Source organism: Hibiscus syriacus, unplaced genomic scaffold (genome assembly GCF_006381635.1).
Source record: "Hibiscus syriacus cultivar Baekdansim isolate YM2019G1 unplaced genomic scaffold, ASM638163v2 tig00005465_pilon, whole genome shotgun sequence".
Classification (NCBI taxonomy): Eukaryota; Viridiplantae; Streptophyta; class Magnoliopsida; order Malvales; family Malvaceae; genus Hibiscus; species Hibiscus syriacus.
The window spans coordinates 174,547-201,720 of record NW_024062059.1 but is presented as its reverse complement, the minus strand read 5'-3'; the positions used below and the strand labels follow the sequence as shown (position 1 = coordinate 201,720).

General features: G+C 36.0%; 1 protein-coding gene across 2 annotated transcripts; it reads right to left on the bottom strand.

The window, feature by feature from the left end:
- Positions 1 to 63: 63 nt before the first annotated feature.
- Positions 64 to 23,920, bottom strand: LOC120199714 (cellulose synthase-like protein G3). 2 transcript variants are annotated; one of them, XM_039200733.1, is made up of 5 exons: positions 23,865 to 23,920; positions 2,526 to 3,099; positions 1,635 to 1,913; positions 1,119 to 1,562; positions 64 to 1,037 (listed from the first exon to the last, which is right to left on the bottom strand). In XM_039200733.1, the coding sequence occupies exons 1-5, from the start codon at positions 23,876 to 23,878 to the stop codon at positions 144 to 146; spliced, it is 2,205 nt and encodes a 734-aa protein (XP_039056664.1). In that variant the 5' UTR covers positions 23,879 to 23,920; the 3' UTR covers positions 64 to 143. The 2 variants fall into 2 exon arrangements, with proteins under 2 accessions (XP_039056664.1, XP_039056663.1); XM_039200732.1 differs by lacking the exon at positions 23,865 to 23,920 and having other exon boundaries at positions 2,526 to 3,187.
- Between the last annotated feature and the right edge of the window lie 3,254 nt (positions 23,921 to 27,174).

Genomic DNA, 27,174 nt, shown 5'->3' with positions numbered 1-27,174 from the left:
TGGTATTGTTCCCAACTAGTTACACTAAAAGAAAAAAATATATATAATTAAACTTCAAATGTACGAATAATACAAATATTAAGTGCATTTGCATATTATTATTTCTTCATTTCCCTTCTAGTGTAGTTCCTGATCTGCTTGTATCACATGGATAAGGGAGAAGCCACTACATGAACAACCGATGCCAAGATCGACGCGGTAATGGTAGTTTTAATAGGCATCCTCCCTTTGTCACGTCTCAACGCCATGGCTTGGTAAACCGGCACGCAATTCATCACGATCATTCCTGTTAAGAGCATCTGCATTTCTAACCCTTCCTTGTTGCTGCCATTGATTAAACGTACAAGCCCCAAGATGAACGATAACAGGTTGATTATCGCCGCCATTGCTAGCGTCACGAACAAGGGCGATGGTACTCCGAACTCGAAAAGCCCTTGCTCGTATCTCTTGCTTTGCTCATCGTCGGTTACCTTGCTGGTCACATTGAAACCCTGAGCTGGAATGCCGATGGATGTGAGCAAGAACTCGGTTAAACCGAACAAGTAACACGAAAGCCCTCTCATCATCCACATTCTCTGGTCACTCCACCATCTCTGCACCGTTCCCCTCTCTACAATGAACTCGAACAAATCTTGCCCGTACGCTCCGAGGAAAAGGAACATGTAAAGCAGAAACCATGGTTCTGAGACCATCGGGAAGATGCTGACTCCATTAAGGAGAGCAAGCTGGGGGAGAAAGGAATATGTAGTGATCGGAATTGAATAAATGGCTAAGAATGCGATGTATGAATAAGCTAGCCCCATCACCGGCCCCTTAGCTTTGACACCATAAGTTATGGTACTGTATCTCGAAAACGCCACCTCAAGTTGGCCGATCACCCACCTCTTGTTTTGGTTAAGAACATCAAGAAGGTTGATGGGTGTATCTCCAAAGAACGCCGGCTTTTCGGGATAGCAGAATAGGGATCTCCATCCTTCACATTTCATACGGTAGCCTGTGTAATAATCCTCCGAAAGTGCTCCATATCTAAATCCAATCTGCAGACATCATACATTGTTACAACAAGCTGTTTCTCTAGGAAAAATAAAATTAAAGATTAGTAGAATTTACTTGGTCACCTTGGATCCCCATTCGGTCTGGTTTTCATAATTGCATCCGGCAACATGGTGTGCCAATTCAATAACAGAATGGGCAGTTATGGGTTGGTTCACCACATAATCAGGGCTTAAATCCTTGGTTTCCGGTAAAATCATAGCTGACGGATCGCCGAATAAAGCTCTCCGGCGGAAGAAACATCCGGTTCCTAGATAATTAGGGCCGGAGAGTCCGTCAAAACCAACCGGATGAACTTTAAACAAACGTTTTTGCTCACAGGCATAAATGTCTTTCTTGGTGATCCCATGGAATTCTTGAGGAAACTGAATGTAAGCCAAATTCTTCTGCGTTTCAGGGTCTAGAACATAACACATGGCTCGGAGAGGTGTTCTTGGATCATTTGAGTACATGTCACAGTCTAGGGTTAAAATTATTGGTGCATTGGACATGACGGCTGAAACTCGGACCTTCAGAAAAAAGGAAAGATAAACATTATTAATGGTAATTGAAGTGATAATTATTCAGTATATATACATTACCAGGGCATTCAGTGCTCCGGCTTTGAAGTGATGAGGAGATGTCTTGCTTTTTTGCCTAGACACATAAACCAGGTTTGGCAAGCAACGGCCTGTGTTGTCTTTGTCTTTATTTTTGTCCAATAAAACCTGAACCACAGCTGGGTGATTTTGACGGCTGAATCCGTCGCTACTCCATTTACTGAAAGCCCTACGTTCTTCATCGCCGGTGATGTGTTCCTCTCCAACTTTCCCTTTTCCGACAATGTGTTCGACTTTCGTTTTCATGCTTTCGTACATTATCTGTAATATATAGGGTTGAAAACCCATGGAAGCACTTATCATGATATACTCATCTTTGATTCGAACAACATAATCAAGGGCGAAATCAAAATTTATTTTGAGGACTAAATAATTTCTTTAGAAATTAAAATTATTACATTAATATCCACTGGTCTTAATTATGACATATTCCAGCATTTATGGAGAAGTGACGTATTCTCTCTCTTTATTCGTTTTTTCTCCGATTTGTGAGTGGCTCAAACTCATCAAGCTAAGTTGATAGAGTTCACAAGGCGATGTGGTACAGTGGTGGGGTCGAGTTTGTCTTACTACTGGACATTTAATTGATGCTCTGGGCAACTTTAGGCAACTTGGACCGTAATGGTGTTTCTTGCCTTGTCGTGACCTCTTGGCAGCTTATGACTGTCTTAAGAGTATATTTAAATTGGTTTAAGTGATTATAAAATATAATTTGTTCTAAATATTTTTAATTATTTGATAATAAACGCTCAATTAATCTGTTGATGTTGGTGCTCGCACCCGTCATTCCTAAGAATAATAACGATTCGTTTAACCACTTAGGTAATTTGATTCGTACGATAAATAATTAGTTTAATTTAAGAATGGGGTTACCTTAATCTTCTCAGATTCAGAGCTCCTCCAATAATTGGTTGCAAAATGTTCATCTGGGCTCCGTGTTGCTATATCGTTATCCCTGCAATATGGTAACCAGTGCGCAGCAAACCTCGCGGCCTCCATGAAAGCAAAGAGAGTTAAAGCCGATCCTCCATCGTCCGATACATACACCGATATTTTCTCCGTCGGATAATCGTACGCCATCACTGATAAGGCGGTGTTCACCACACCCATCGGAGGTTCCTTGTACGGGTCCGCCGTGCAGATGAACACGTCCAGCCCCGGCAAGTCACTTGTTTTCACCACCTTTTCGATGTTTTCCGGGAACTCTTTGCGATACACCGGACGCATGCGGAAAGCTTGTCCGTTGGCCCACATGAAGGCCAGGACAAGATCGGAGAAGAACAACGCTAGGGTTACGTAGAAAGAAACTAGTGTTTTGGAGCCGAGGAGTGTTTGTGTGTGGCGGTAGAACAAAGCTACGATGGCACATGCGTAAACTGCCGCAAACGCACGGTTGAAGCCTGTCCGACGGGAGGGTGTAAGTGTGTTGAGCAGCGGAGGAGGAGAACTGGCGGCGCTCATGTCGGTGCAATCTCGTAGACTAGCTAGACTCTCTGTATTTGCCGGCGAGTTGAAATTAACTTAAAGTATCATTATCACCGCAGTCACAGAGACAATGTTATATATAAACAAATCATTGGAACGAGCTCGTGCGACTTTGTGACCGGCACACGCGTGAAAGTATTTGATGGGACTCGGGTCTTAGCTGTTTCTCTAGGAAAAATAAAATTAAAGATAGTAGAATTTACGTAGTCACCTTGGATCCCATCCGGTCTAGTTTTTTAATTGCATCCGGCAACATGGTGTGCCAATTCAATAACATAAATAATATTATATAAATAACTTTCAAATATATGTAGACACCGTTTTTGTTCGGGTCAAAAAATATATATTATATTAGTATTATTATTATTTACATGTATTACATATTTTGTGTAGTCCCAAATAGAGCCCATTACAACATCAAGCCCAAATACAAGTGAATGGCAATTACAACAATGGACCTAACACCAAGTCAAACCCGAATCGGCCCAAGACCCAACTCAATTCAATTGACTCGACCCGAGGTAAATAGGGTTTCAAAACCTTAACCCTAAAGATTCAGCTGCCACCAGCAAGGAGATTCGAACCGTCCACCCAGATGCGTGTGATACACGCGCCGACTCTTCAACGCCTAAACTGGCATGTGAACCGTCACTGAGCCACATTGTCGTCATCACCTACATCAACAACCATCAAATCTCACTAAATCCATTAAAAAAACAAACAAATTCCAAAAATTAGGTATTTACCTACTACACTCAACAATACCCTACCACTAAATCTCATGATATCTAAACCAAATACCAACCATAAATGGCCAAGGGCATTCGGTGATGAGAATAAAAAAGGAAAAAGGAAAATAGGAGATCACCATAAAAAGGGAAGAGGAAATCGGGAAAGGAGGAGGAAAAAATATATAAAAGGTTGAGAAAGCACGGAAGCACTCACCTTTGATCCCAATTACATAGCTAAGGGCGAAATAAAAAATTATTTTGAGGACTAAATGTAAATTACTTTTTTTTAGAAATTAATTTATCCATTGGACTAATTATGAGTTTATGACATAATTTGGACAAATATCCCAGCATTTATGGAGAAGTGACGTACTCTCTCGTTCTCTCTTCGTTCTTTCTCCGATTTGTGAGTGGCTCAAACTCATAAAGTTGATCGCGTTCTCAAGGTGATGGGATACGTAGAGATGGACTGATTAAATTTATATGTTTTTTAATATTTTTTATATTTTTATTATAAATTTATGTTTTTCTTTTAAACTTTTATGAGTTAATATTCATTAATTTTTTTAAAATTTATTTCCTTATATAATATCATAATCCAGCCATGAATCCTGAAATATTTTTTTAAAGTCTGCACACATATATTAACAAAGTAAAATTTTTAAATAAAATAAATATAAATAAAATTTTAAAATAAATAATATCAATAAAATAATTAATTAATAAAAAAAATCATATTTTAAGATAGACATTATCCATCCTCACTAAGCTGCGGCTCCGCTGGTAGGGGAAACTTATAATTGAGCTCTGGGCAACTTTTGGCAACTTGGACCGTAATGGTTTGTTTTCTCCCTTATCTCGACCTCTTTGCTATCTACGGTTGTTTTCTTTAGTTGAACGAAATATATGTAGTTGTATGATATATTTACCTTGGCTGTAGGGGTCAGAGTGTAAATTTTTATTGTATTAAATTATCAATTTATAATTTTTTGGGAACTGAACTAAAAATATGCCTGCCATGTTTTTTCTTAATAAAAGTAATAATTTTTTATAGCGGTCAGAGTATAAAATATAGAGGGAAATAATTAGCTTAGTTTAAGAACGGGGTTACCTTAATCTTCTCAGATTCAGAGTTCCTCCAATAATTGGTTGCAAAATGTTCATCTGGGCTCCGTGTTGCTATATCGTTATCCCTGCAATATGGTAACCAGTGCGCAGCAAACCTCGCGGCCTCCATGAAAGCAAAGAGAGTGAAAGCCGATCCTCCATCGTCCGATACATACACCGATATTTTCTCCGTCGGATAATCGTACGCCATCATTGATAAGTCGGTGTCATAACCGGTTTTCGTCCGGACACGAAATATTTATTTTGGCGGGGAAATTGATGTGAATAAATGGTTTTGAAAATAATTTGGGAGTCGCCATTGGCCTTTTGGGTCAGGTAGGTCGAATACCTAAAAAATATCTTTTAAAAGAGTTTTTAAGAAAACATCAATTAAAAGATAAACTGATCTGCGTTTTAACCAAAAATTCGTTCTTTTTAATAATAAAAAGGGATTCGTGGTCGGTTACGTTTAGGGAAGGATTAGCACCCCTACAACGCTCAAAATTGGTACTTTTTAATTATAAATTGTCTCTATTATTAAAATTTTAAAAATTCAAAAATATATTTAATTTATAATTCTATTATTTCAAAATTATATAAAAAAATATTTATTTAAAAATATCAGAAAAGAACTTCTAGGTGCCTTAAGACAGCTCTTTTCTTTGATATTGATAAATATTAATTTAAATAATATTGTTTACTTTTTAATTTTAAAATATCAGAATAGGACATCCAATTGTATTAAGACTGTCATTTTCTTCGATATTAAAATAAATATTTAAAAATTACTATTTATTATATATATATTTATGAATATATAAAAATATTTATTCATATAATAAAATAAAAATAAAAATACTACTAAAACAATATATTTAAAAACAATAAAATAAATGAAAACATATAAAATAACTGACTAAATTACAGTAAAAATAAAATTAAAAATCTAATTCATAATTAATCAAAATTATAGGGATTAAATATGTTATTTTCTTATTTAATAATTTAGTGACTAAAATAAAATCATCTAAAATTCGGATATTATAATAAAATAAATTAAAAATATAAACTAGGGATTAAAATATTATTTATTAAAATTAAGGGATTAATTCTGTTATTTAACCTAAATATATTATTTTAATAAAAAGGACTAAAATGAATAAAATTGAAATTCGAAGACTGAATTAAAAATATTATAAAATCGATTTAGTGACTAAAATGTAATGTTTACAAATTAGGAGGACGGCGGACGGGGTTTAACTATTGTCTAATTACGCACATAGTCCTTCCCGAAACGACGTCGTTCGGGAAGGACTATAAAAGGTCCAAACCGGCTGGCCCGAAGGGCCAGTCTTCATTTCTACTTCTCCTCTCTCTCTCTCTTTGAGAGAAAAAAAAATTTTCTCTCGCTTCTCTCTAGAACAGAGAGAAGCCAGTCGGCCGGCAGCCGTCAGTCGGCGTTCGTCCGCCGTCAACCACCGCCGCCGGCCACCGTCTTCGGTGGCCGGAAATTTTTTTTTACATCTAAACATAGATCGGACCGTCCTAATGACGGTTCCGATGCTCTTTTCCGTTAAACGGCTCCCAATCGGAGCAAATCTAAAAGAATACCTTCGGTTTTTCGAAGGTTTTGATGAGATCCGGCGTTTGGCTTCCTCGGTAAGTCTTTCTCTTCCTTTTTCTTTCTTTTCTGTTTCTTTGCTACTGATTGTTGAGATCGTTGGTAGTTTTTAGTATCTAGTTTCTTTGTATCTCTCTCGGTTTCCTGTGTAGTCTCTGTCTCCCTCTTTTTTTTTCAGGTTCGGGTGGTGGCTTTTATAGCCACCACCGGTGTGGCCATCGGACCGGTCCGAAGAGGGGGTCTCGGTGAGTCACCGGACTGCCAGTAGTGACTCACCCCGTAGCTATGGCGTGGACGGCTGGTGTTCTAGCTTCTGGAGTCTTCGGTTGGGACGTGGCAGCGGCGGAGGCGGCGAAAGAGTGTCGGCAGCCGCGTGGCCCTAGGGTATCAGACCCTAGGGTTTCCATCTGGAGCCATCTGGACCGTTGGATCTTGCCAGATCCAACGGCAGCAAGCTGAGGCGGCTGGTTAGATTAGGGTTAGGAAACCCTAACTGAAACCCCCAAATGTTTAGGGTTTCTGGTTTGATCTGGACCGGTTCTGGTTTGTTTGTAACTGGGCCGGTCCAGTTGTAATTGGTCTGTAATTATTATTTATATATGTATTTAATATATTTAATAATAATAATAATAATAATAATAATAATAATAATAATAATGATGATAATAATAATAATAATAATAATAATAATAATAATAATAATAATAATAATAATAATAATAATAATAATAATAATAATGATGATAATGATATGGGTAAAAAATTAGTATCTTCAGCTGCCCCTCTTTGCTCATTCTTGTGTTAACAAGAATAGGGCAAAGATGAAAAGATAATAAATTTTTTTATCCATTTGGCTTCACTTGATCATAATGGAGATATTGAATAAATTCTTCTCTTTCTTCAGATGAGTTCTTCTCATTATGAACTTTCTGCTGGGGATGATACTGACCTCTTTCTTTCTGTGATAGAGACATTCAAAAGGTTGAATAATCTCTTGATGAGTTCTTCTCATTATGAACTTTCTCTAGAAAGGCTGATGCTAATCTATCTCCTTCTGCGATAGAATTATGCAAAAAGTTGAACAAGTTCTTCTTATTATGAACTTCTTCTTTCTTCTTCAGATGAGTTCTTCTCATTATGAACTTCTCCGGAAAAGATAATCCATCAATTGATGAATTCAGGTAAAAGATTGAACAAATTCTTCTAATTATGAACTTCTTCTTCCTTCTTCAGATGAGTTCTTCTCATTATGAACTTTCTCTGGAAAAGATGATCCCTCAAATGATGGATTCAGGTAAAAGGTTGAACAAATTCTTCTCATTATGAACTTCTTCTTCCTTCTTCAGATGAGTTCTTCTCATTATGAACTTTCTCTGGAAAAGCTGATCCCTCAAATGATGGATTCAGGTAAAAGGTTGAACAAATTCTTCTCATTATGAACTTCTTCTTCCTTCTTCAGATGAGTTCTTCTCATTATGAACTTTCTCTGGAAAAGCTGATCCCTCAAATGATGGATTCGAATCTTTGCTAAAATCTTTGAAATTCCTGTTAAAAATTCAACAAGAATAAAAATGAATGAAAATGCACCTATTTTTGTAAACACCTAAAATATGATGCATGAATGTTAAGTTATTTGATTTCGGATTGGTGAATTGAATATTTCTTCAATTGTAAAAACCCAATAGATCTTTCTTTTTCAAATCAAAGAATATATCATCTTTGACAAATGTAGATGTAGATATAATGTCACAAAACCTCTTGAGAATAAAACTCAATAGTATAGGCTCTTGAAAAGCTTGCATTCAGGCAACATGTTGATTCTGATAACAATTCATCTGATTATGAAGTGACCTTTCAAGATGATTTCACAGATATCGATAGTTCTTCTAATACCGAGAAATCTTGAATTCTGATTCTGATGAGGAGAATAAACTGTTATACTTGACAAAAATGGGATTCTCATGGGCTGAAACTTCAATAGCCCTGGAGAAATGTGGTCCAGATTCATCAATTACAGAATTGGCAAATTTTATATGTGCTGCTCAAATGACTAAGGCTGCTGATGCACTTCTTCTGGTAAAAAATAGGAAGTCATTATGCAATGATCCCAATTACAAGCAAAGGCGAAACTTGGGCTATGATTTTTGAAAAGGAAGAAGCAGAGGAAGCTTGAAAAGAAGCTTCTTAATGAAGATAATCATGCAGTTCATCTTTTAATTCCAATGATTGGTTCTGTAGTTCTTACCAGATCAAATAACTCAAAGAACACTTCCAGAAGATGCTATTGAGTATCCTTATTTTTACTATGAGCAAATTCATCTTCCAAATTCAATGATTGGTTTTTTTGGGTTCATACCAAACCAGATAACTCAAAGAACACTTCCAGAAGATGCTATTGGCAAATTCATCTTCTAAACTCAATGATTGTTCTGTCCAACCAGATCAGATAACTCAAAGAACACTTCCAGAAGATGCTATTGGCAAATTCATCTTCTAAACTCAATGATTGTTCTGTCCAACCAGATCAGATAACTCAAAGAACACTTCCAGAAGATGCTATTGGCAAATTCATCTTCTAAACTCAATGATTGTTCTGTCCAACCAGATCAGATAACTCAAAGAACACTTCCAGAAGATGCTATGAGCACATTCATCTTCCCAATTCAATGATTGGTTCTGCTAAACCAGGTCAGATAACTCAAAGAACACTTCCAGAAGATGCTATTAACAAATTCATCTTCTAAATTCAATGATTGGTTCTGTCCAACCAGATCAAATAACTCAAAGAACACTTCCAGAAGATGCTATTGGCAAATTCATCTTCTATTTAATGTTTGGACTGGGATATCACAGTACTTATTCGATGTAAAGCCAGAATTTGTAGATTCGAAGCATTTCCATGCTGCTACACTAAAAAGGGCTATATTCTTAATTCTGCCAATTAAGAACAGATTTTCTCTTATTCTGCTTCCTCCATGTGCTGATGCTTTTCCATTGACAAAGAAATGATGGCTTTCATGGGATCCAAGAATAAAGTTGAACTGTTTATAAACATGTACAGGAAGTGCCAAATTGACAGAAAGGATCTGTAATGCTCTTGAAGCTTATGACAATGAGCCACCTTCAAGTGTCCAGAAGTATGTTCTTGATGAGTGCTGAAAATGGAATCTAGTATGAGTTGGAAGGAATAAAGTTGCTCCACTTGAACCTAATGAGGTGGAAATGCTTCTAGGTTTCCTTAAAAACCATACACAAGGATCTGTATAGAGACATGTTTCCCAGTGATATCAATGTCTTGTTTCTTTTTGCCGGAATCAATGCTACAAAGGTTGCCTTCTATTGCCTTAGTATATCTTTGAAAACAGGTGTGAAAGAACTGAATGGTGATCGGTTGGAGCAATTGATGAGTAGATTTGGCGGATTCGACCTTGTTGTCGGTTATATCTAGCATAACAACCTTATTGTTCAAGATGGTGATGATTTGCTTATTTTGTATTCCATGTATTTAAAAGTATTAACATAAAGTGATATTCAGAAATCTTTAACTTATTTCAAAATTATGTTGATTCATAGAAGAATAAATGGAATTTTCGAAAATAAATTGAATCTCAAATAAATTGAACTTGAAATAGATATAATTGTATTCAAAGTTATGGCAAGCATAAGAATAATAAAAATTCAAATGTCTCAACAAATTATAAGCATAAGTATTTCTAAATTAATCAAGTTGACACAACTTAGAGAAATGATGTAAGCTTTTGTCTGGAAGATCTCAAACGTTGTCAAAATGCTTGTAGATGTGAAGTTTCTCCCAAACTGTCAAAATCTTAAGAGAGTTCAATTGCCGGATGCCTAATAGCAAACTTCATTTGAGCCGCCTTTTCAGGTTTTCAACTCAAATCCTTCCTTAGGTTACAAGATGCCCTTTTCGTGTTTTCACCTTGACCCCCCTTTTTCTTTTTTTCTTTTCTTTTCTCTCTTTTTTTTTCACTTCAAGCATAATATTTCTTGACAGAATCCGAGTTTATTGGATTTTTCAGAATTTTTCCATCTATTTCTGCCAAGATCAACGCTCCTCCGGAAAAGGCTCTTTTCACAACGTATGGCCCTTCCCAATTAGGCATCTATTTCCCACGTAAATCTTTATGTATAGGCAAAATCTTTTTTAGTACTAGATCACCCTCTTGGAATGCTCTTGGATGTACTTTTTTGTCATGAGACTTCATCATCCGTTTTTGATACATCTGTCCATGGCAAATAGCTTTCAATCTTTTCTCCTCAATAAGGTTCAATTGATCAACTCTAGCTTGGATCCATTCAGATTCATCCAATTTTGTTTCTCTCAATATTCGAAGCGATGGAATCTCAACTTCAATTGGTAAGACTGCTTCCATCCCATAGACTAAAGAAAAAGGCGTTGCCCCAGTAGATGTTCGAACAGTAGTTCGGTATGCATATAGAGCAAAAGGTAACTTCTCGTGCCAATCTTTGTAAGTTTCAGTAGTCTTTGTAATGATTCTCTTGATGTTCTTATTTGCTGCTTCAACTGCCCCATTCATCTTTGGACGATATGCCACTGAATTTGCATGTTTGATCTTAAACTGTGCACAAAGTTCGGTCATCATTTTGTTATTCAGGTTCAGAGCATTATCTGTAATGATCCTCTCTGGTAAGCCATATCGGCAAACTATCTCTTTCTTTATGAACTTGCAGATTGTGGACCTCTTAATATTGGTATATGAAGCAGCTTCAACCCATTTGGTAAAATAATCAATTGCCACAAGGATGAAACAATGTCCATTCGATGCTTTTGGTGTAATTGCCCCAATGACATCTATTCCCCACATAGAAAATGGCCAGGGTGCTGTCATTACATGTAAAGGAGATGGGGGTACATGAATCTTGTCTGCATATATCTGGCATTTATGACATTTCCTTGCATAATCAATGCAATCTGTGTACATAGTAGCCCAATAGTATCCATATCTCATTATCTTTCTGGCCATGGAAAGACCATTTGCATGTGTTCCACATATTCCACTATGTACTTCTTCAATGACATTTCGAGCTTCGCTGGTATTTAAACATCTCAATAGCATTTGATCATTGCTTCTTCTATACATAATCTCTCCATCAAGAAAATATCCAGCAGCCATTCTTCTCAAAGTTCTTTTATCAATTTCCGATGCATTTGGTGGATAACTTTGATTTTTGATATATTGCAGAATATCATGATACCATGGTTTACCATCTACCTCTTCTTCCACACTATAACAATGTGCAGGAATTTCATAAACTTGCATTTTGATTGGCATCATATCAACTTTCTTAGTTGCCTGAAACATAGCAGCTAATGTAGCCAAAGCATCTGCCATTTGATTTTCTTCTCGAGGGAGATAATTGAAGGTAACTCTCTCAAATTCTTTTACTAATTCGAGGGTAAAATTTCGGTATTCTAACAATTTGGGATCTTTTGTTTACCATTCTCCTCTCAATTGATACACCACTAACGATGAATCTCCATATATCTTGAGACATTTGATTTTTCTTTCTATAGCTGCTTTCAATCCCATGACACAAGCTTCATATTCTGCCATGTTATTGGTGCAAAAGAACTCCAGTCTACTTGTAAAGGGATAATAAACATTTTCTGGAGAAATTAACACTGCTCTGATTCCTCGTCCCAAAGGATTAGATGCTCCGTCAAAGTAAAGCTTCCAAGTTGCAAATTCATCATTTGTTCTGACTTCTTCATTCATGGATATGCATAACAAATCTTCATCGGGAAAATTGAAGTTCAAAGGCTGATAATCATTTGATACACGACTGGCCAGAAAATCAGCTATGACACTTCCTTTTATTGCTTTTTGGTTGACATATACAATATCAAACTCAGATAATAACATCTGCCATCTAGCCATTCTGCCTGTCAAAGCTGGTGATTCCATTAAGAATTTCAAAGGATCAAGTTTTGATATCAACCAAATAGTATGGTATAACATATATTGTCTGAGTCTTCGAGTAGTCCACACCAAAGCACAACATAATTTTTGTATTGGTGGATATCGAACTTCACAATCAGTAAATTTCTTGCTCAGATAATAAATAGCTTTTTCTTTCCTTCCTGATTCATCATGCTGTCCTAGTACACATCCCATCGAATTTTCGAAGACCGTCAAGTAGAGAATTAATGGTCTATCAGGCATTGGTGATACTAAAATGGGGGGCATTGGATAAATATTTCTTAATAATATCCAAAGTTTCTTGACATTCTTCATTCCAGACTTCAGGATTGTTCTTTCGAAGTAATTTGAACACTGGATCACATTTATCAGTTAATTGAGAAATGAACCGAGATATAATTTAATCTTCCCAAAAAGCCTCGAACTTTTTTTTGTATTGGGTGGTGGAAGATCTTGAATTGCTTTGACTTTATCTGGATCAATCTCGATTCCTTTTTTGCTGACCACAAATCCCAAAAGTTTTCCAGAAGTTACCCCAAAAGTGCATTTTGCGGGGTTGAGTTTTAATTGATATTTTCTCAATCTCTGGAAAAGCTTTCTCAGATTTTGAATATGTTCTTCTTCAGTTCTGGATTTGGCAATCATGTCATCTACATATACTTCAATCTCTTTGTGCATCATATCATGAAACAAAGTTACCATGGCTCTTTGATATGTTGCCCCTGCATTTTTCAATCCAAATGGCATCACTTTATAACAGAATGTGCCCCACATGGTTATAAATGTTGTCTTTTCCATGTCTTCAGGATTTATTTTTATCTGATTATATCCTGAAAATCCATCCATAAATGAAAACCATGCGTGCCCTGCAGTATTGTCCACCAATGTGTCTATGTGGGGTAATGGAAAGCTATCTTTCGGACTAGCTTTGTTGAGATCTCTGTAATCCACACACATTCGAACTTTTCCATTTTTCTTTGGTACGGGAACAATGTTGGCTACCCATTCTGGGTATTTAGATGCCTGTAGGAAACCTGCATTGATTTGTTTCATCACTTCTTCTTTGATTTGCAACAACATTTCTGGCCTCATTCTTCTGAGCTTTTGTTGAACCGGTTTATATTCTGGATTGATTGGAAGCTTGTGTATCACTATATCTGTGCTTAAACCGGGCATATCTTGATAAGACCAGGCAAAGATATCTTTGAACTCTTGAAGGAGATTTATCAATTCTTGTTTTATCTGGATTGTCAGAGTAGTACCAATTTTCACCTCTTTTATTTCTTCATATGTTCCCAAATTCACAGTCTCAACCTCTTCTTTGTGGGGTAGAATTTGTTTGTCTTCTTTTTCTACCAATCTTAATAGTTCAGTAGGAACATCACATTCCAGTTCATCCTCACACCCATTGATTTCTTCCAGACATATAGGCTGCTCTAAATTTATCACTGGATTAAATTTAGGAATGCACATGCTATTAACATGGTGACACCTGCAAATTTAAATCGGACATATTTCCGAAAGAATATAGTAAATTTATGAAATGTAAGAATGTAATAAAATGTAAAGAAATGATTGCCATCTGAAAATTTTAAAGAAAGTTCCTTATATTTAACATAATTTCTTTTACAAGATAACAAAAAGTTTTCATATTTTTGAGCTAAACATAAAGATTAGTTCTGAATATTACTCTGCGTTAATATTAAAAACTATAGGAAGATCTTCAGTGGTCCAATTGGTGAGTGTTTCTCCAGGAAGACATGGTCGAATCCTATCCAAGTATTTGCCAGTTTTGTTGTCATTCATGATCATGTTGATAAATAATCCATTCATAGCTTCTTCAACTATGTCTTGATCTTTCGTCAACTTTTCTTCTTTAAAGGCTTCAACAAGCTGCTGTTCTACATTAATTGTTCCTCCTGATCTGAATATGGTCTTCAACTGTGGGAAAGACATGTGTTTCCAAAGGATTTCTCCTCCTTTCAATTTTGCCTTTCTGTCTTCACATCTTCTTTTCATCTCTTTGTTCTTTTGCTGAAGATTGGGCTTAAACCCTAGCCCAAAACGGTCTTTTTTTATCTTTATACTGATAGGAACTGAAATCCCTTGAAGATTCTTTCCTAGACCTCTCCCAGCTTTAGCTCCGATGCCTAAAGTTTGTTGTACCGTCATCTTGGTGCAATCAGACAATCTGGGATATGGAATTTTGCTTCCTTCTGCAATAAAGGTTGCATTTATAAATTCAAGAGCTCGAAAAGAGCATTCAAGAGCATCATCATTGGTGTCGATATATGGAACATCGCTTGTTACAGACGCAATGATTTCTTCTTCAGCACCGACGCATATTAGTTGTCCATCAACAACAAATTTCAATTTTTGATGTAATGAAGAAGGAACGGCTCCTGCTGAATGAATCCATGGCCTCCCTAATAGACAATTATATGTGGGGTGGATGTCCATCACCACAAAGTCAATATTGTACACGACTGGGCCAATTAACAAAGGTATTTCCATTTTCCCAAGCACTTCTTTTTGAGTTCCATCAAATGCTCGCACTACATTCTGGTAACTCTTCATGTGTGATTGATCCACAGGCATTCTTTGAAGTGTGACTAGAGGCATCAAGCTGAGAGCGGATCCATTGTCAATCAATACTCCTGGCAACACATGACCATGACAATGTGTTGTGATGTTCAAAGCTTTTACTGACCCCATTCCGCCTTCCGGTATTTCATCATCTGTGAACGTTATGTAATTGTCAGCGGCTATATGTCCCACAATTCTGTCAAGTTTATTGAGGGATATATCTTCGGGGATAAATGTTTGATTGAGAATTTTCATCAAAGCATTTCTATGCGCTTCTGAATTCATCAATAGATCAAGAATAGAAATTCTCGCTTGTTGTTTGTGTAGTTGTTCAACCACACTATACTCACTATGTTTCAGGAATTTCAAAAATTCTTGAGCTTGTTTTTCTGTCACAGGCTCATTAAATGCTGGAAGGGATTCATCCTCAAATACCTTCTGAGGTATTGCCATGGCTTTTTCTTTGGCTTTCACTTGTTCTGAAGCATTGGATGTTTCGGGAGAGTAACATCTCCCACTTCTTGTAAAGAAACCGACCTCGCTCACTGCTTCAGACGTCGATGTGGTACTCAGACTTTGTATTTTCTCTTCTGTTTTTTCTAGAGAAACAGATCCTCCTACCATTGAAACATTGGTAGTATAATTCCAAGGTACCCTGCGGGTATCTTTATATGGAAATGGTAGAGGAGTGGTGATAACTACTTTCGGCTTTATTGGTGCAGGAATCACCGTAGATGATTTCACATTAATGATCACAGGATCATTTATTCTTTGACTTGGTTTAGAATCCTCTGATGAGCAAACATCATCTTCTTTTTTTCTTGGTTCTTCTTCAAAGAATTCTATTTCTCTGTTGTTCATCAATTTTTGCACCAAATCCTTCAACTCAGGACATAGTTGAATTTTATGCCCTTTCTCCTGATGATATTCACAATAATTCTTGCCTTCATTCTGCTTTGGCCTGAATTGTTGTGGAATTATACCAGTTAAAGAGAGTTGTTGGAATACCCAAACAAACGGAGATTTAATTTCAGAAATGTCAGTTTTTGCTTTCTTTCTGTTCTCTTCCTGAATTGCATTCACGTTTTTATCTCCATGATTTGGCAATGGATGATTTGATGCAGATGGTGTATTGAATTCCAACTTCCCAGTGTTGATCAAATTTTGAACCACCCTTTTGAATGCTAAACAGTTTTCAATGGAATGACCCGTAATTCCTTCATGGTAAACACAGTGTGCCTTTGTATCATACCAAGGAGGGAATGGTGGTTGCATGGGAACCAAAGGATAAGGCCTTATGACATCTGCTTTTAACAGTGAATCATAGATCTCCGCATATGGTACTGGTAATGGTGTAAAAGACAACCTTTCATTTTCTTTTCGAGATCCTCTGGACTCTGTTCGATTAGTGTTTGTTTCCTCTTTCTTAACCCTTGGCTGGGTTATTGTAACACTTTTCGATGAATCCTTGCTGTAAGAATTTGCAGTGTTGACTTCATTCTCCCTTTTCCGATATGTAGGTCTTTTGGAACTAGACCCCTCATTTGATTCAATTTTGCCACTTTTCAAGACATTTTCAATGAGTTCTCCAGAAATGACCAAATCTGCAAAATTTCTGGATGCATTCCCCATTAGATGATTTAAATAAGGAGCCTTCAAGGTATGAACAAATATTACTGTGGCCTCTTTTTCTGACAAAGGCGGTTGAACTTGGGCTGCTGTGTCACGCCATCTTTGGGCATACTGTCTGAATGTTTCATTATTCTTTTTCTCCAAATTTTGGAGAGTCCATCTATCAGGAACCATGTCTGTTACATGGCGATACTGCTCTAAAAATGCTTTAGCCAAATCTTTCCAGGATCTAATGTTAGCTTTGGTCAATTGAGTATACCATTTTAAAGCCGGTCCTGTCAAACTATCCTAAAAGCAGTGAATTAACAATTTCTCGTCCTTCACATATCCTGCCATTCTTCGACAAAACATAGTAATGTGGGATGAAGGGCATGTAGTACCGTCATATTTATCAAATTCGGGAACTTTGAACTTGATGGGGAGGATTAGGTCTGGAACCAAACTTAACTCACTAGCATCAAACCCATAGAATGATTCTGTTATTTCCACAGATTTCATTCGTTCTTCTAAGCTCTTGATCTGTCTGGTCAGTTCTTCATTTACTTTTTGTTTCTCATTCAGCTCATTCAAATCTGGGATCAAATGCTCAGTATTAAGATCCCCTATTTTCACATCGGATAAAAGCGAAATTTTGCTTGAAGAGGAAGGATCCACTTGTTGATCTTCATGTGGTTTGGCTTCTTGTAATGCATATGTACGAGCATTGATTTGTATAGGTGTAGTACCAGAGTGATAAATTGGTTCTGGTGGAAAATCTAAAGGATACATAGGTTCTTGATCAAAAGATACAGGATTTTCAGGCATTTTTCCACTGATAGCCTGCCTTTTAAACATGTCCTCTATTTTCTTCATCATACTGTCTTGTGAATTTTCAATACTGGCTTCAATTTTTTCCAGCTTCATTCTCATTTCTTCTTGTTCTTTATGATGCTGTTCCTCAATACGCTGTATTTTATCCTCCATAATTCTCTTAGTAGCTTGTCTAGTACCGTAGTGATGTAGTATTTCTCTTTTGGCCAGAATAACTGCGATTGAGAAATCTTTTAATATTATTATTTTTCAAATTTTAATTAATAAATTTTATCTTAATAAATAAAATAATAATTCATAGCGAAAATTATGAAATGAATGATGAATGTATGCAAAATGCATGTATGTAAAAAACATTGATCCCAAAAAGTTAACTGTCATAGAACAACTTTCATTGGCATACAAAAGTTTCTTTATAATAGTTCATAACTACAGATAAGGCATAGCTTTCCTATTAAGCTCTATAATTTCTTTCATTAACCATGACACCTTCTTTCCACATCTAGAAACTGGATCAACTTGATGCTCAATTATTTTGGCTTCAACAGCTTGTTCCCCAACATATCTGGCAACTTCGCTCATTTGAACCATGGCCTCGAACACCATATTACTTCTTTCTTCACTTCTTTCTACATAGAAATTAGTTGACTTTTGCCATTGTTCATTTGTTTCTTCAAGAGTTTGCTCTAACTCAGTGATTCTGACTTGACAATTGTGCAGAATTTTTTCAAGATCTCTAATGCGTCTTCGCAGTGAAGCATTTTCCTCATTACTTTCTTTGAGATCATTAGGTCCTAGACGAACCTTTTCTTGAAACAATGATTCTTCAAGTTGCAAAATGTAAGCATTAAACTCTGAGTTTTTATTTCTAGACTGATCCAAATCTTCTTCAAGTTTTGTTCGTGCTTCTTGTGTTCTTTGATTAAGCTTCTGGATTTGAACATCCTTGTTTCTGCATCTTTGCATCCAATTACTAGCCACCTCCTGCTCTACCTCAATTCTGGTGTTGAAATTTTTTCTTTCTAGCTCCCATTTTTCTTTTTCAATATTGGATTCTTCCATCTTTTGGCCTCTGACTTCAAGTTCGGCAATCAACTGGTTCATTTCAGATTCAAATCCCTTGAACATGATATTTTTCTCGCCTTCAAATTTATCAAAGATGTCATTCTTCATTTTTTCTAAATCTTTGGCTCGATCTTTTTCTCTTTGCATTTTATTCATGATCTCACGGTGTTCAGCCTTATGTTTTATAATTCGCTCTCTTCTGTCGACCTCAAAATCTTCCATTTTTTGCTTTCCTTTTTCAAGGCTTTTGAGTAGACAGCTATTCTTTCCTTTCAGATCTTCAACTCGTCTTTTCTCAATGTTCAATTCTCTGGTCATCTGTATTGTTGCTTGGCTTGATCCTGATGCTTTCCGGGATTTATATAACTCCTGGTAATTTTTCTGTAAGGCTCTGTACTCATCCTCACCTTTTTCTTTATCTTTTCTCAACATTGCACATTGTGATGAATGAAAGTTAATGCCAACCCCCAACATAGCTTTATCTTGTCTCATTTGCTCTAATTCTTTCGACCAGCCTTCTCTTTCTGCTTCAAACTCAGCTCTCAAGATTTCAATCTCTGACGGAACCACCTTAATGCGATCTTCCATAGAGATATCCTCATTTTGATATGGTAGAGGAATATTTTCGTTTTTTCTGACAGATCTCCATTCTTCATAATCAGGAGTTAACATTTCTTTTGCTGCTTTAGCTCGGATGCAAAAAGTTGTTTTCCAAGCTGTAACGGCTTCCATGATATTTCTTTTATAATTTTTGCTATGGAATGCGAACTCAGATGACTGTAATCCAGCAGTGACAGGTACAAATTGACGACCTTCATACTGTCTTATAACCAGAAGTGGTGCATACCCAATTCCTCCCCATAATCCGAGTAACATTATCCAGTTGTAATCTCCACATCTGTAAAAGAATTCCCTTTGGATTTGCCATGGGGCTCGCCAAACCACATCATTGCTTTGCAGATTTCGAAAGGCATTAATCCACATATCTTTCTTAATTTCTTTCGGCCATTCCTGCTCCAGAAATTCTTTTAATGGTGATTAATCCGTATTAAAACGTCGGTATGAAACCTTTTCTGTCCTCCAGAAATGACTACGGATCCAAACATATAACAACTGAGTACACCCTGAGAATCCTCCACCTCCTAACTTTCTACAAGCATTTAACGATCTGAAGGTTTCTGCTAGAATTGCAGAAGCAGGATTAATCTTTTTCGGTAGCTGTTCAAACAAATCTACCACTGCAGCTTCAACATATCCCAATACTTTTGGGAAGATGACCATACCATATATACCCAGAGCAAATAAATCGAATCGTACTTTAGAGTCTGGATGGCTCTGAATAAGTTCTTTAATGTTGGTCCAAGCAATGCCTTCGCTTTCGCCTTTTTGTTTTGTACGGGCTGCTACCCATTCTTCTCGTACCCCGGTAATCTTTGCTAATTTAACTCGAAAGGGTTGAGTTTTAATTGACTTTGAATAGATTCGATTCTCCAAAGCCTCTTCGATATGTAGCAAAGTTGTGTATTCTTCAATAGTAGGGACCAAGTCTTCCTTATTGAGAGTGAAGCAATTGTACCCTGGATTCCAGAATTGAATTATGGCTCTGAGTAATTCATCATCAACTTCAACATAGAGCAAATATGGGATGTCTCCGTAAATCTGATAAAACTGCAATTTTTTGTTTGAATCCCAACTTTCCCAAATGCTTCGCAAATCTTGCATATCATTTCTTTTTAGTGAAACTGGAGCATAACTGGCCAAGTCAGATACATAATCATCCTGCAGACTGTCTCCTTCTTGTCTTTGTAAGTCCTCAGCCCACTGTCTTACTTCTGAGTTTAGAATTACTTGATTTGAACACTTTTTATCCATAGATGAAGGCTTTCCAATGAGACAATTAACACAAGGATCAATGTCTTTTATCCTGTATGATGCAATGCAAACAGAAAAATAAAGAACACACAAAAAAAAAGAAAATAAGTTAGTTTACATAATAAAGAAATTTAATAATAAATTTACATAAATATTCTTTATTTAAACATGCTTTTCTAAATTTAAATAATTTAAATATACATGTAATTTAATCAGTAAAGAAAATAAATAAACAAGAAAGTTTAGAATTCATTTCTCCTGTGTGTACACCTATTTTGGACAAAATTTCGGCATGACTTCTGATCGGAAGAGTTTCTAAGGTTTTTTTATATGCAGGGTTTCGGATCTAAGAATAAAGGTATCCGAATTGTCATTGTTAGTGCCCCCTTGGGTTGCTAACCCTCAATCCTAGTCCATCACAGACTAAAATGGATCGAGTTCAATTCGAGGGGATACATTTCTCTATGCCTGACACGGAGAATAAATTCTCACGAAGACATAGAGCATATGAACCCCGAAAGTTACTTGCTAGGTCTGACACGGAGAATAAATTCTCACGAAGACGTCGCTTTCACTCCCACTTAAAAGGGACAACTCAATTATAGAGCTTTATGTTTATGCAATGCAAGTGTGGTGTGTGAGGAGAAATGTTCAAACCTTTGACAGAAAAATAAATAATAAAATACTTGCAAATAAAATAAAACATATAATTATTATAAAATAATAAATAAATAAAAAATTTGAAAAGAAAGAATTAAAAATTAAATATATGAATTTTTAATTTTTAATTAATAGAGACAATTTATAATCGATTTTTAAAAGTTTGACCGGTCCTCAGCGGAGTCGCCAAGCTGTCATAACCGGTTTTCGTCCGGACACGAAATATTTATTTTGGCGGGGAAATTGATGTGAATAAATGGTTTTGAAAATAATTTGGGAGTCGCCATCGGCCTTTTGGGTCAGGTAGGTCGAATACCTAAAAAATATCTTTTAAAAGAGTTTTTAAGAAAACATCAATTAAAAGATAAACTGATCTGCGTTTTAACCAAAAATTCGTTCTTTTTAATAATAAAAAGGGATTCGTGGTCGGTTACGTTTAGGGAAGGATTAGCACCCCTACAACGCCCAAAATTGGTACTTTTTAATTATAAATTGTCTCTATTATTAAAATTTTAAAAATTCAAAAATATATTTAATTTATAATTCTATTATTTCAAAATTATATAAAAAAATATTTATTTAAAAATATCAGAAAAGAACTTCTAGGTGCTTTAAGACAACTCTTTTCTTTGATATTGATAAATATTAATTTAAATAATATTGTTTACTTTTTAATTTTAAAATATCAGAATAGGACATCCAGTTGTATTAAGACTGTCCTTTTCTTCGATATTAAAATAAATATTTAAAAATTACTATTTATTATATATATATTTATGAATATATAAAAATATTTATTCATATAATAAAATAAAAACAAAAATACTACTAAAACAATATATTTAAAAACAATAAAATAAATGAAAACATATAAAATAACTGACTAAATTACAGTAAAAATAAAATTAAAAATCTAATTCATAATTAATCAAAATTATAGGGATTAAATATGTTATTTTCTTATTTAATAATTTAGTGACTAAAATAAAATCATCTAAAATTCGGATATTATAATAAAATAAATTAAAAATATAAACTAGGGATTAAAATATTATTTATTAAAATTAAGGGATTAATTCTGTTATTTAACCTAAATATATTATTTTAATAAAAAGGACTAAAATGAATAAAAAATTGAAATTCGAAGACTGAATTAAAAATATTATAAAATCGATTTAGTGACTAAAATGTAATGTTTACAAATTAGGAGGACGGCGGACGGGGTTTAACTATTGTCTAATTACGCGCATAGTCCTTCCCGAAACGACGTCGTTCGGGAAGGACTATAAAAGGTCCAAACCGGCTGGCCCGAAGGGCCAGTCTTCATTTCTACTTCTCCTCTCTCTCTCTTCTTTGAGAGAAAAAAAAATTTCTCTCGCTTCTCTCTAGAACAGAGAGAAGCCAGTCGGCCGGCAGCCGTCAGTCGGCGTTCGTCCGCCGTCAACCACCGTCGCCGGCCACCGTCTTCGGTGGCCGGAATTTTTTTTTTTACATCTAAACATAGATCGGACCGTCCTAATGACGGTTCCGATGCTCTTTTCCGTTAAACGGCTCCCAATCGGAGCAAATCTAAAAAGAATACCTTCGGTTTTTCGAAGGTTTTGATGAGATCCGGCGTTTGGCTTCCTCGGTAAGTCTTTCTCTTCCTTTTTCTTTCTTTTCTGTTTCTTTGCTACTGATTGTTGAGATCGTTGGTAGTTTTTAGTATCTAGTTTCTTTGTATCTCTCTCGGTTTCCTGTGTAGTCTCTGTCTCCCTCTTTTTTTTTTCAGGTTCGGGTGGTGGCTTTTATAGCCACCACCGGTGTGGCCATCGGACCGGTCCGAAGAGGGGGTCTCGGTGAGTCACCGGACTGCCAGTGGTGACTCACCCCGTAGCTATGGCGTGGACGGCTGATGTTCTAGCTTCTGGAGTCTTCGGTTGGGACGTGGCAGCGGCGGAGGCGGCGAAAGAGTGTCGGCAGCCGCGTGGCCCTAGGGTATCAGACCCTAGGGTTTCCATCTGGAGCCATCTGGACCGTTGGATCTTGCCAGATCCAACGGCAGCAAGCTGAGGCGGCTGGTTAGATTAGGGTTAGGAAACCCTAACTGAAACCCCCAAATGTTTAGGGTTTCTGGTTTGATCTGGACCGGTTCTGGTTTGTTTGTAACTGGGCCGGTCCAGTTGTAATTGGTCTGTAATTATTATATATGTATTTAATATATTTAATAATAATAATAATAATAATAATAATAATAATAATAATGATGATGATAATAATAATAATAATAATAATAATAATAATAATAATGATAATGATATGGGTAAAAAATTAGTATCTTCAGTCGGTGTTCACCACACCCATCGGATGTTCCTTGTACGGGTCCGCCGTGCAGATGAACACGTCCAGCCCCGGCAAGTCACTTGTTTTCACCACCTTTTCGATGTTTTCCGGGAACTCTTTGCGATACACCGGACGCATGCGGAAAGCTTGTCCGTTGGCCCACATGAAGGCCAGGACAAGATCGGAGAAGAACAACGCTAGGGTTACGTAGAAAGAAACTAGTGTTTTGGAGCCGAGGAGTGTTTGCGTGTGGCGGTAGAACAAAGCTACGATGGCACATGCGTAAACTTCCGCAAACGCACGGTTGAATCCTGTCCGACGGGTCGGTGTAAGTGTGTTGAGCAGCGGAGGAGGACAACGGGCGGCGTTCATGGCGGTGCAATCTCGTAGACGAGGCTCTCTGTATTTGTCGGCGAGCTGAAAATTAAAAAGTACTGCCAGAATGATGAGTGGAGCATGGACAAAGTACTGCAAGGCTGAAATAAAATTCGACTCCATCAATTTAAATTTAATATATGATTTAAATATAAAATATTAATATTTTAAATCGGAAATACTTTAAAAATTAAATAATTCAAACTTGTAATAATAAAAAAATAAATTTTAAATCTAAATAATAATTAAATTAAATTTTAAATTGAAATAATAATTTGAATCAATCGAAACAAAATCAATTTAAATCTAACTAAACCCGACACATGCCTAGTTCCAATCAAATGTTCTCATGCATGACTCATGGGTGATAAGACTACAATTTGCTCTGAGACATCATGGTCCAATTATTTTAGTCTTAAATTATGTATTTAAATTAAATGTGTTTATTTGTTTGAAATTATATGCGTTTTAGTCTTAAGATTATTTTTAATAAACAAACATAAATATTTTCTTCAAATTATTTTTTGTTTAATAAAGGACCATAAACCATTAATACATGCCAAATTTATTTGTTTAAAGTCATAAGCATGGGCGGAGCCACCTGGTCCATGCCCAATTTCTTTGGGGAAAATATTCATTATATAATTTATTTAAAAATAATTAAAATAAAATAATTATATATTTTATAGAAAACATCACTCATTCTTTATCTTTATTCACTCTAAATATTGATAATATAATTTAAATTTTTTTTATTCTGCTCTTAACCATATAGATTAATATTTTCACTCATGTTAAGGTTGAAACGCTCCGTTTTATTTTACGGAAACGGGCCAGAGCCCAAATCTGTCATTTTATAATAGGCTCCAATCTTTTTCAATTTTGGGGTGTTTTTTGTGCCACGTCGTAACCTGTTGGTCCCAAGGAAAGTAAAAGAAAGAAACCCAATTCAATGACCCATAGCAATCCGGGTTATATTTTGTAGTATAATCCATTATATGATTATCTCATGCACCCGATGTAGGGTTATATTCAGGGCTGAAATAAATTACAAAAATGATTTTAAAAACAGATACAGTCTTACAGATACATGTTACTTCTGGATCCCTACAAGTAGGGATGATAAGAAGTTGGATTGGGTCGGATTTTTTGTCGTTCCGCATCAACCTAAAAAATATATGTATCCTCTGATCGAATCTGATCCGACCTAAAAAATTATATATCCTTCATCCGACTCGATTCGACCAAAAAAAAAATATTTTCCATCCAACTTCAACTCGACTTGAATATTTAGATAAATCCGACCCGACCCTACCGGTATAAAATAATGACATGATTAAAAAATAATAATAATTTTTAAAGAAAAATTACATAATTATCCCCGGATCAGGTCGGGTTGAAATTTTTTCATCCTCAATCTGAATCCGACCTAACTCCCTTAAAAAATTCGATCTGACCTGAACCCGAATATTTTTAAAGAAATCTGACTCTATCGGATCGGGTCAGATCGGAAAGGGTCGGTTTTTCGGATTAAATTACCATCCCTACCCTACCTGCAAGCATCGTATCATATTCCTCTCATCTTCAGACAATGGCAATCTCCCACTTATTTCTCTCCCATAACGTCCAAAGTGTCTTCTCCTTCATCTATAAGCTAATCCTACACTTCCGACGTCAAGTCAGGAGATCCAAGTTCCTTCGGTTTGAGTCTGAGACAGAACCCACAAACAGCTGTTCATCTCTGTCCGGATGTTGTGCCACACGACATGTATGTTTTTATTTCTTCCTGCTCCAGTTGATGTGCTTGTCTTGTAATACTCTCTCCTTCAACAAGTTTGTTACACAAGCTATCAGTACCACTGCCCAATCTCACACAAGGTCCTTTTCGTTAGAAGTTATAACGGTTCGTTTCATTTTCATCGGATCTGTTTCGCATTTGGGAGCTGAGAATAGAATTTCACAATCATGGAACTCGATAGCTGAAAGTCCATACTTGGCTATAGACGAACACTCTTTGATTCAACTTCATTGTTACCAATTTACCATTATATTAAAGGGTAAATTACGTATATCAGTACTTAAACTATCAATTTTATACCGTTTTAGTACCTAAACTTTCAAAAAAAATATTCAAAATCATATTAACACTACAGCAAAACTGATATGTAGCGGCGTTTTTAGCGGCGTTTGGAGAAGAAACGCCACAAAAGTTAAACATATAACAGCGTTTCCAATCGTAGCGCCATAAATTGATACTTTAGCGGCGTTTTTAGTACAAACGCTGCAATAGAGTTGACATATAGCGGCGTTTTTACAAAAAATGCCGCAATAGGGTGGTAAATTAGCGGCGTTTATACCACAAACGCCACAATAGAGTATAAATTTTGCGGCGATTGAGCCAAAACGCCGCAATAGAGTGGTAAATTCGTGGCGTTTATACCACAAACGCCTCAATATATTACACATATAGTGTCGTTTATTCCTCAAACGCCGCAATAGTGATAATCAATAGTGGTGTTTTTAGACAAACGCCATAATAGTGTTAATCAATAATGGCGTTTTTAGAAAAACGCCGCAATAGTGATAATCAATAGTGGCGTTTTTTAACAAACGCCAGAATAGTATAATCAATAGTGGCGTTTTTTTTGTATAAACGCCGCAAAATGTTAAATATATAGTCCTCATTTTCTCTTACCCAAACCCTAAAATCATTTAAACTCTTCTTCCCTCAAAGATTCTTCTCTGGTATAACAACAACTCTCAAACGATTTCAAGTGACGTCGTCATTTGTATGTCCCGGCGACCAAATTGGGCCTCTCACCGACGTACTATAACACAATTGCACGGTTTGATCCATATAGAGTTTACAAGGACGAAAAACTTAACGATGCGTCGTCAAACAAAGAAAACAACTTTCCTACATCCTTTCCCCACGAATGACCAAAACTAAATTCTACTGAACAATATAGCGAAGACTATTTATACATAGCTTTAATGTTTCTAAATTGTAATGTATTATGTTGTTAAGCATTTTTATGCATACCTTATGTCTTAATTCAAATGTATGGTTGTTGTTACTTATATAAAGCTACATATATCAATGAATTTAGTAGATGTAGAGCAGAAATGATTAGTTGTAAAATGAACTAATATTATGTAAATTAAATGTTATTAGCGACGTTTTTGATAGATTTACTTTTGCGGTATTTGTATCCAAAAATGCCGATAAAGAATAATATTTTAGTGGCGTTTTTGGATACAAACGCCGCAATAGAGGTGTTATTAGGTGGCTT

Coding starts and splice junctions, on each gene's coding strand:
- LOC120199714 (XM_039200733.1), bottom strand. Junction 1,914..2,525: donor CTGAATCTGAGAAGATTAAG/GTAACCCCATTC, acceptor TATATATTACAG/ATAATGTACGAAAGCATGAA. Junction 1,038..1,118: donor AGACCGAATGGGGATCCAAG/GTGACCAAGTAA, acceptor TGATGTCTGCAG/ATTGGATTTAGATATGGAGC.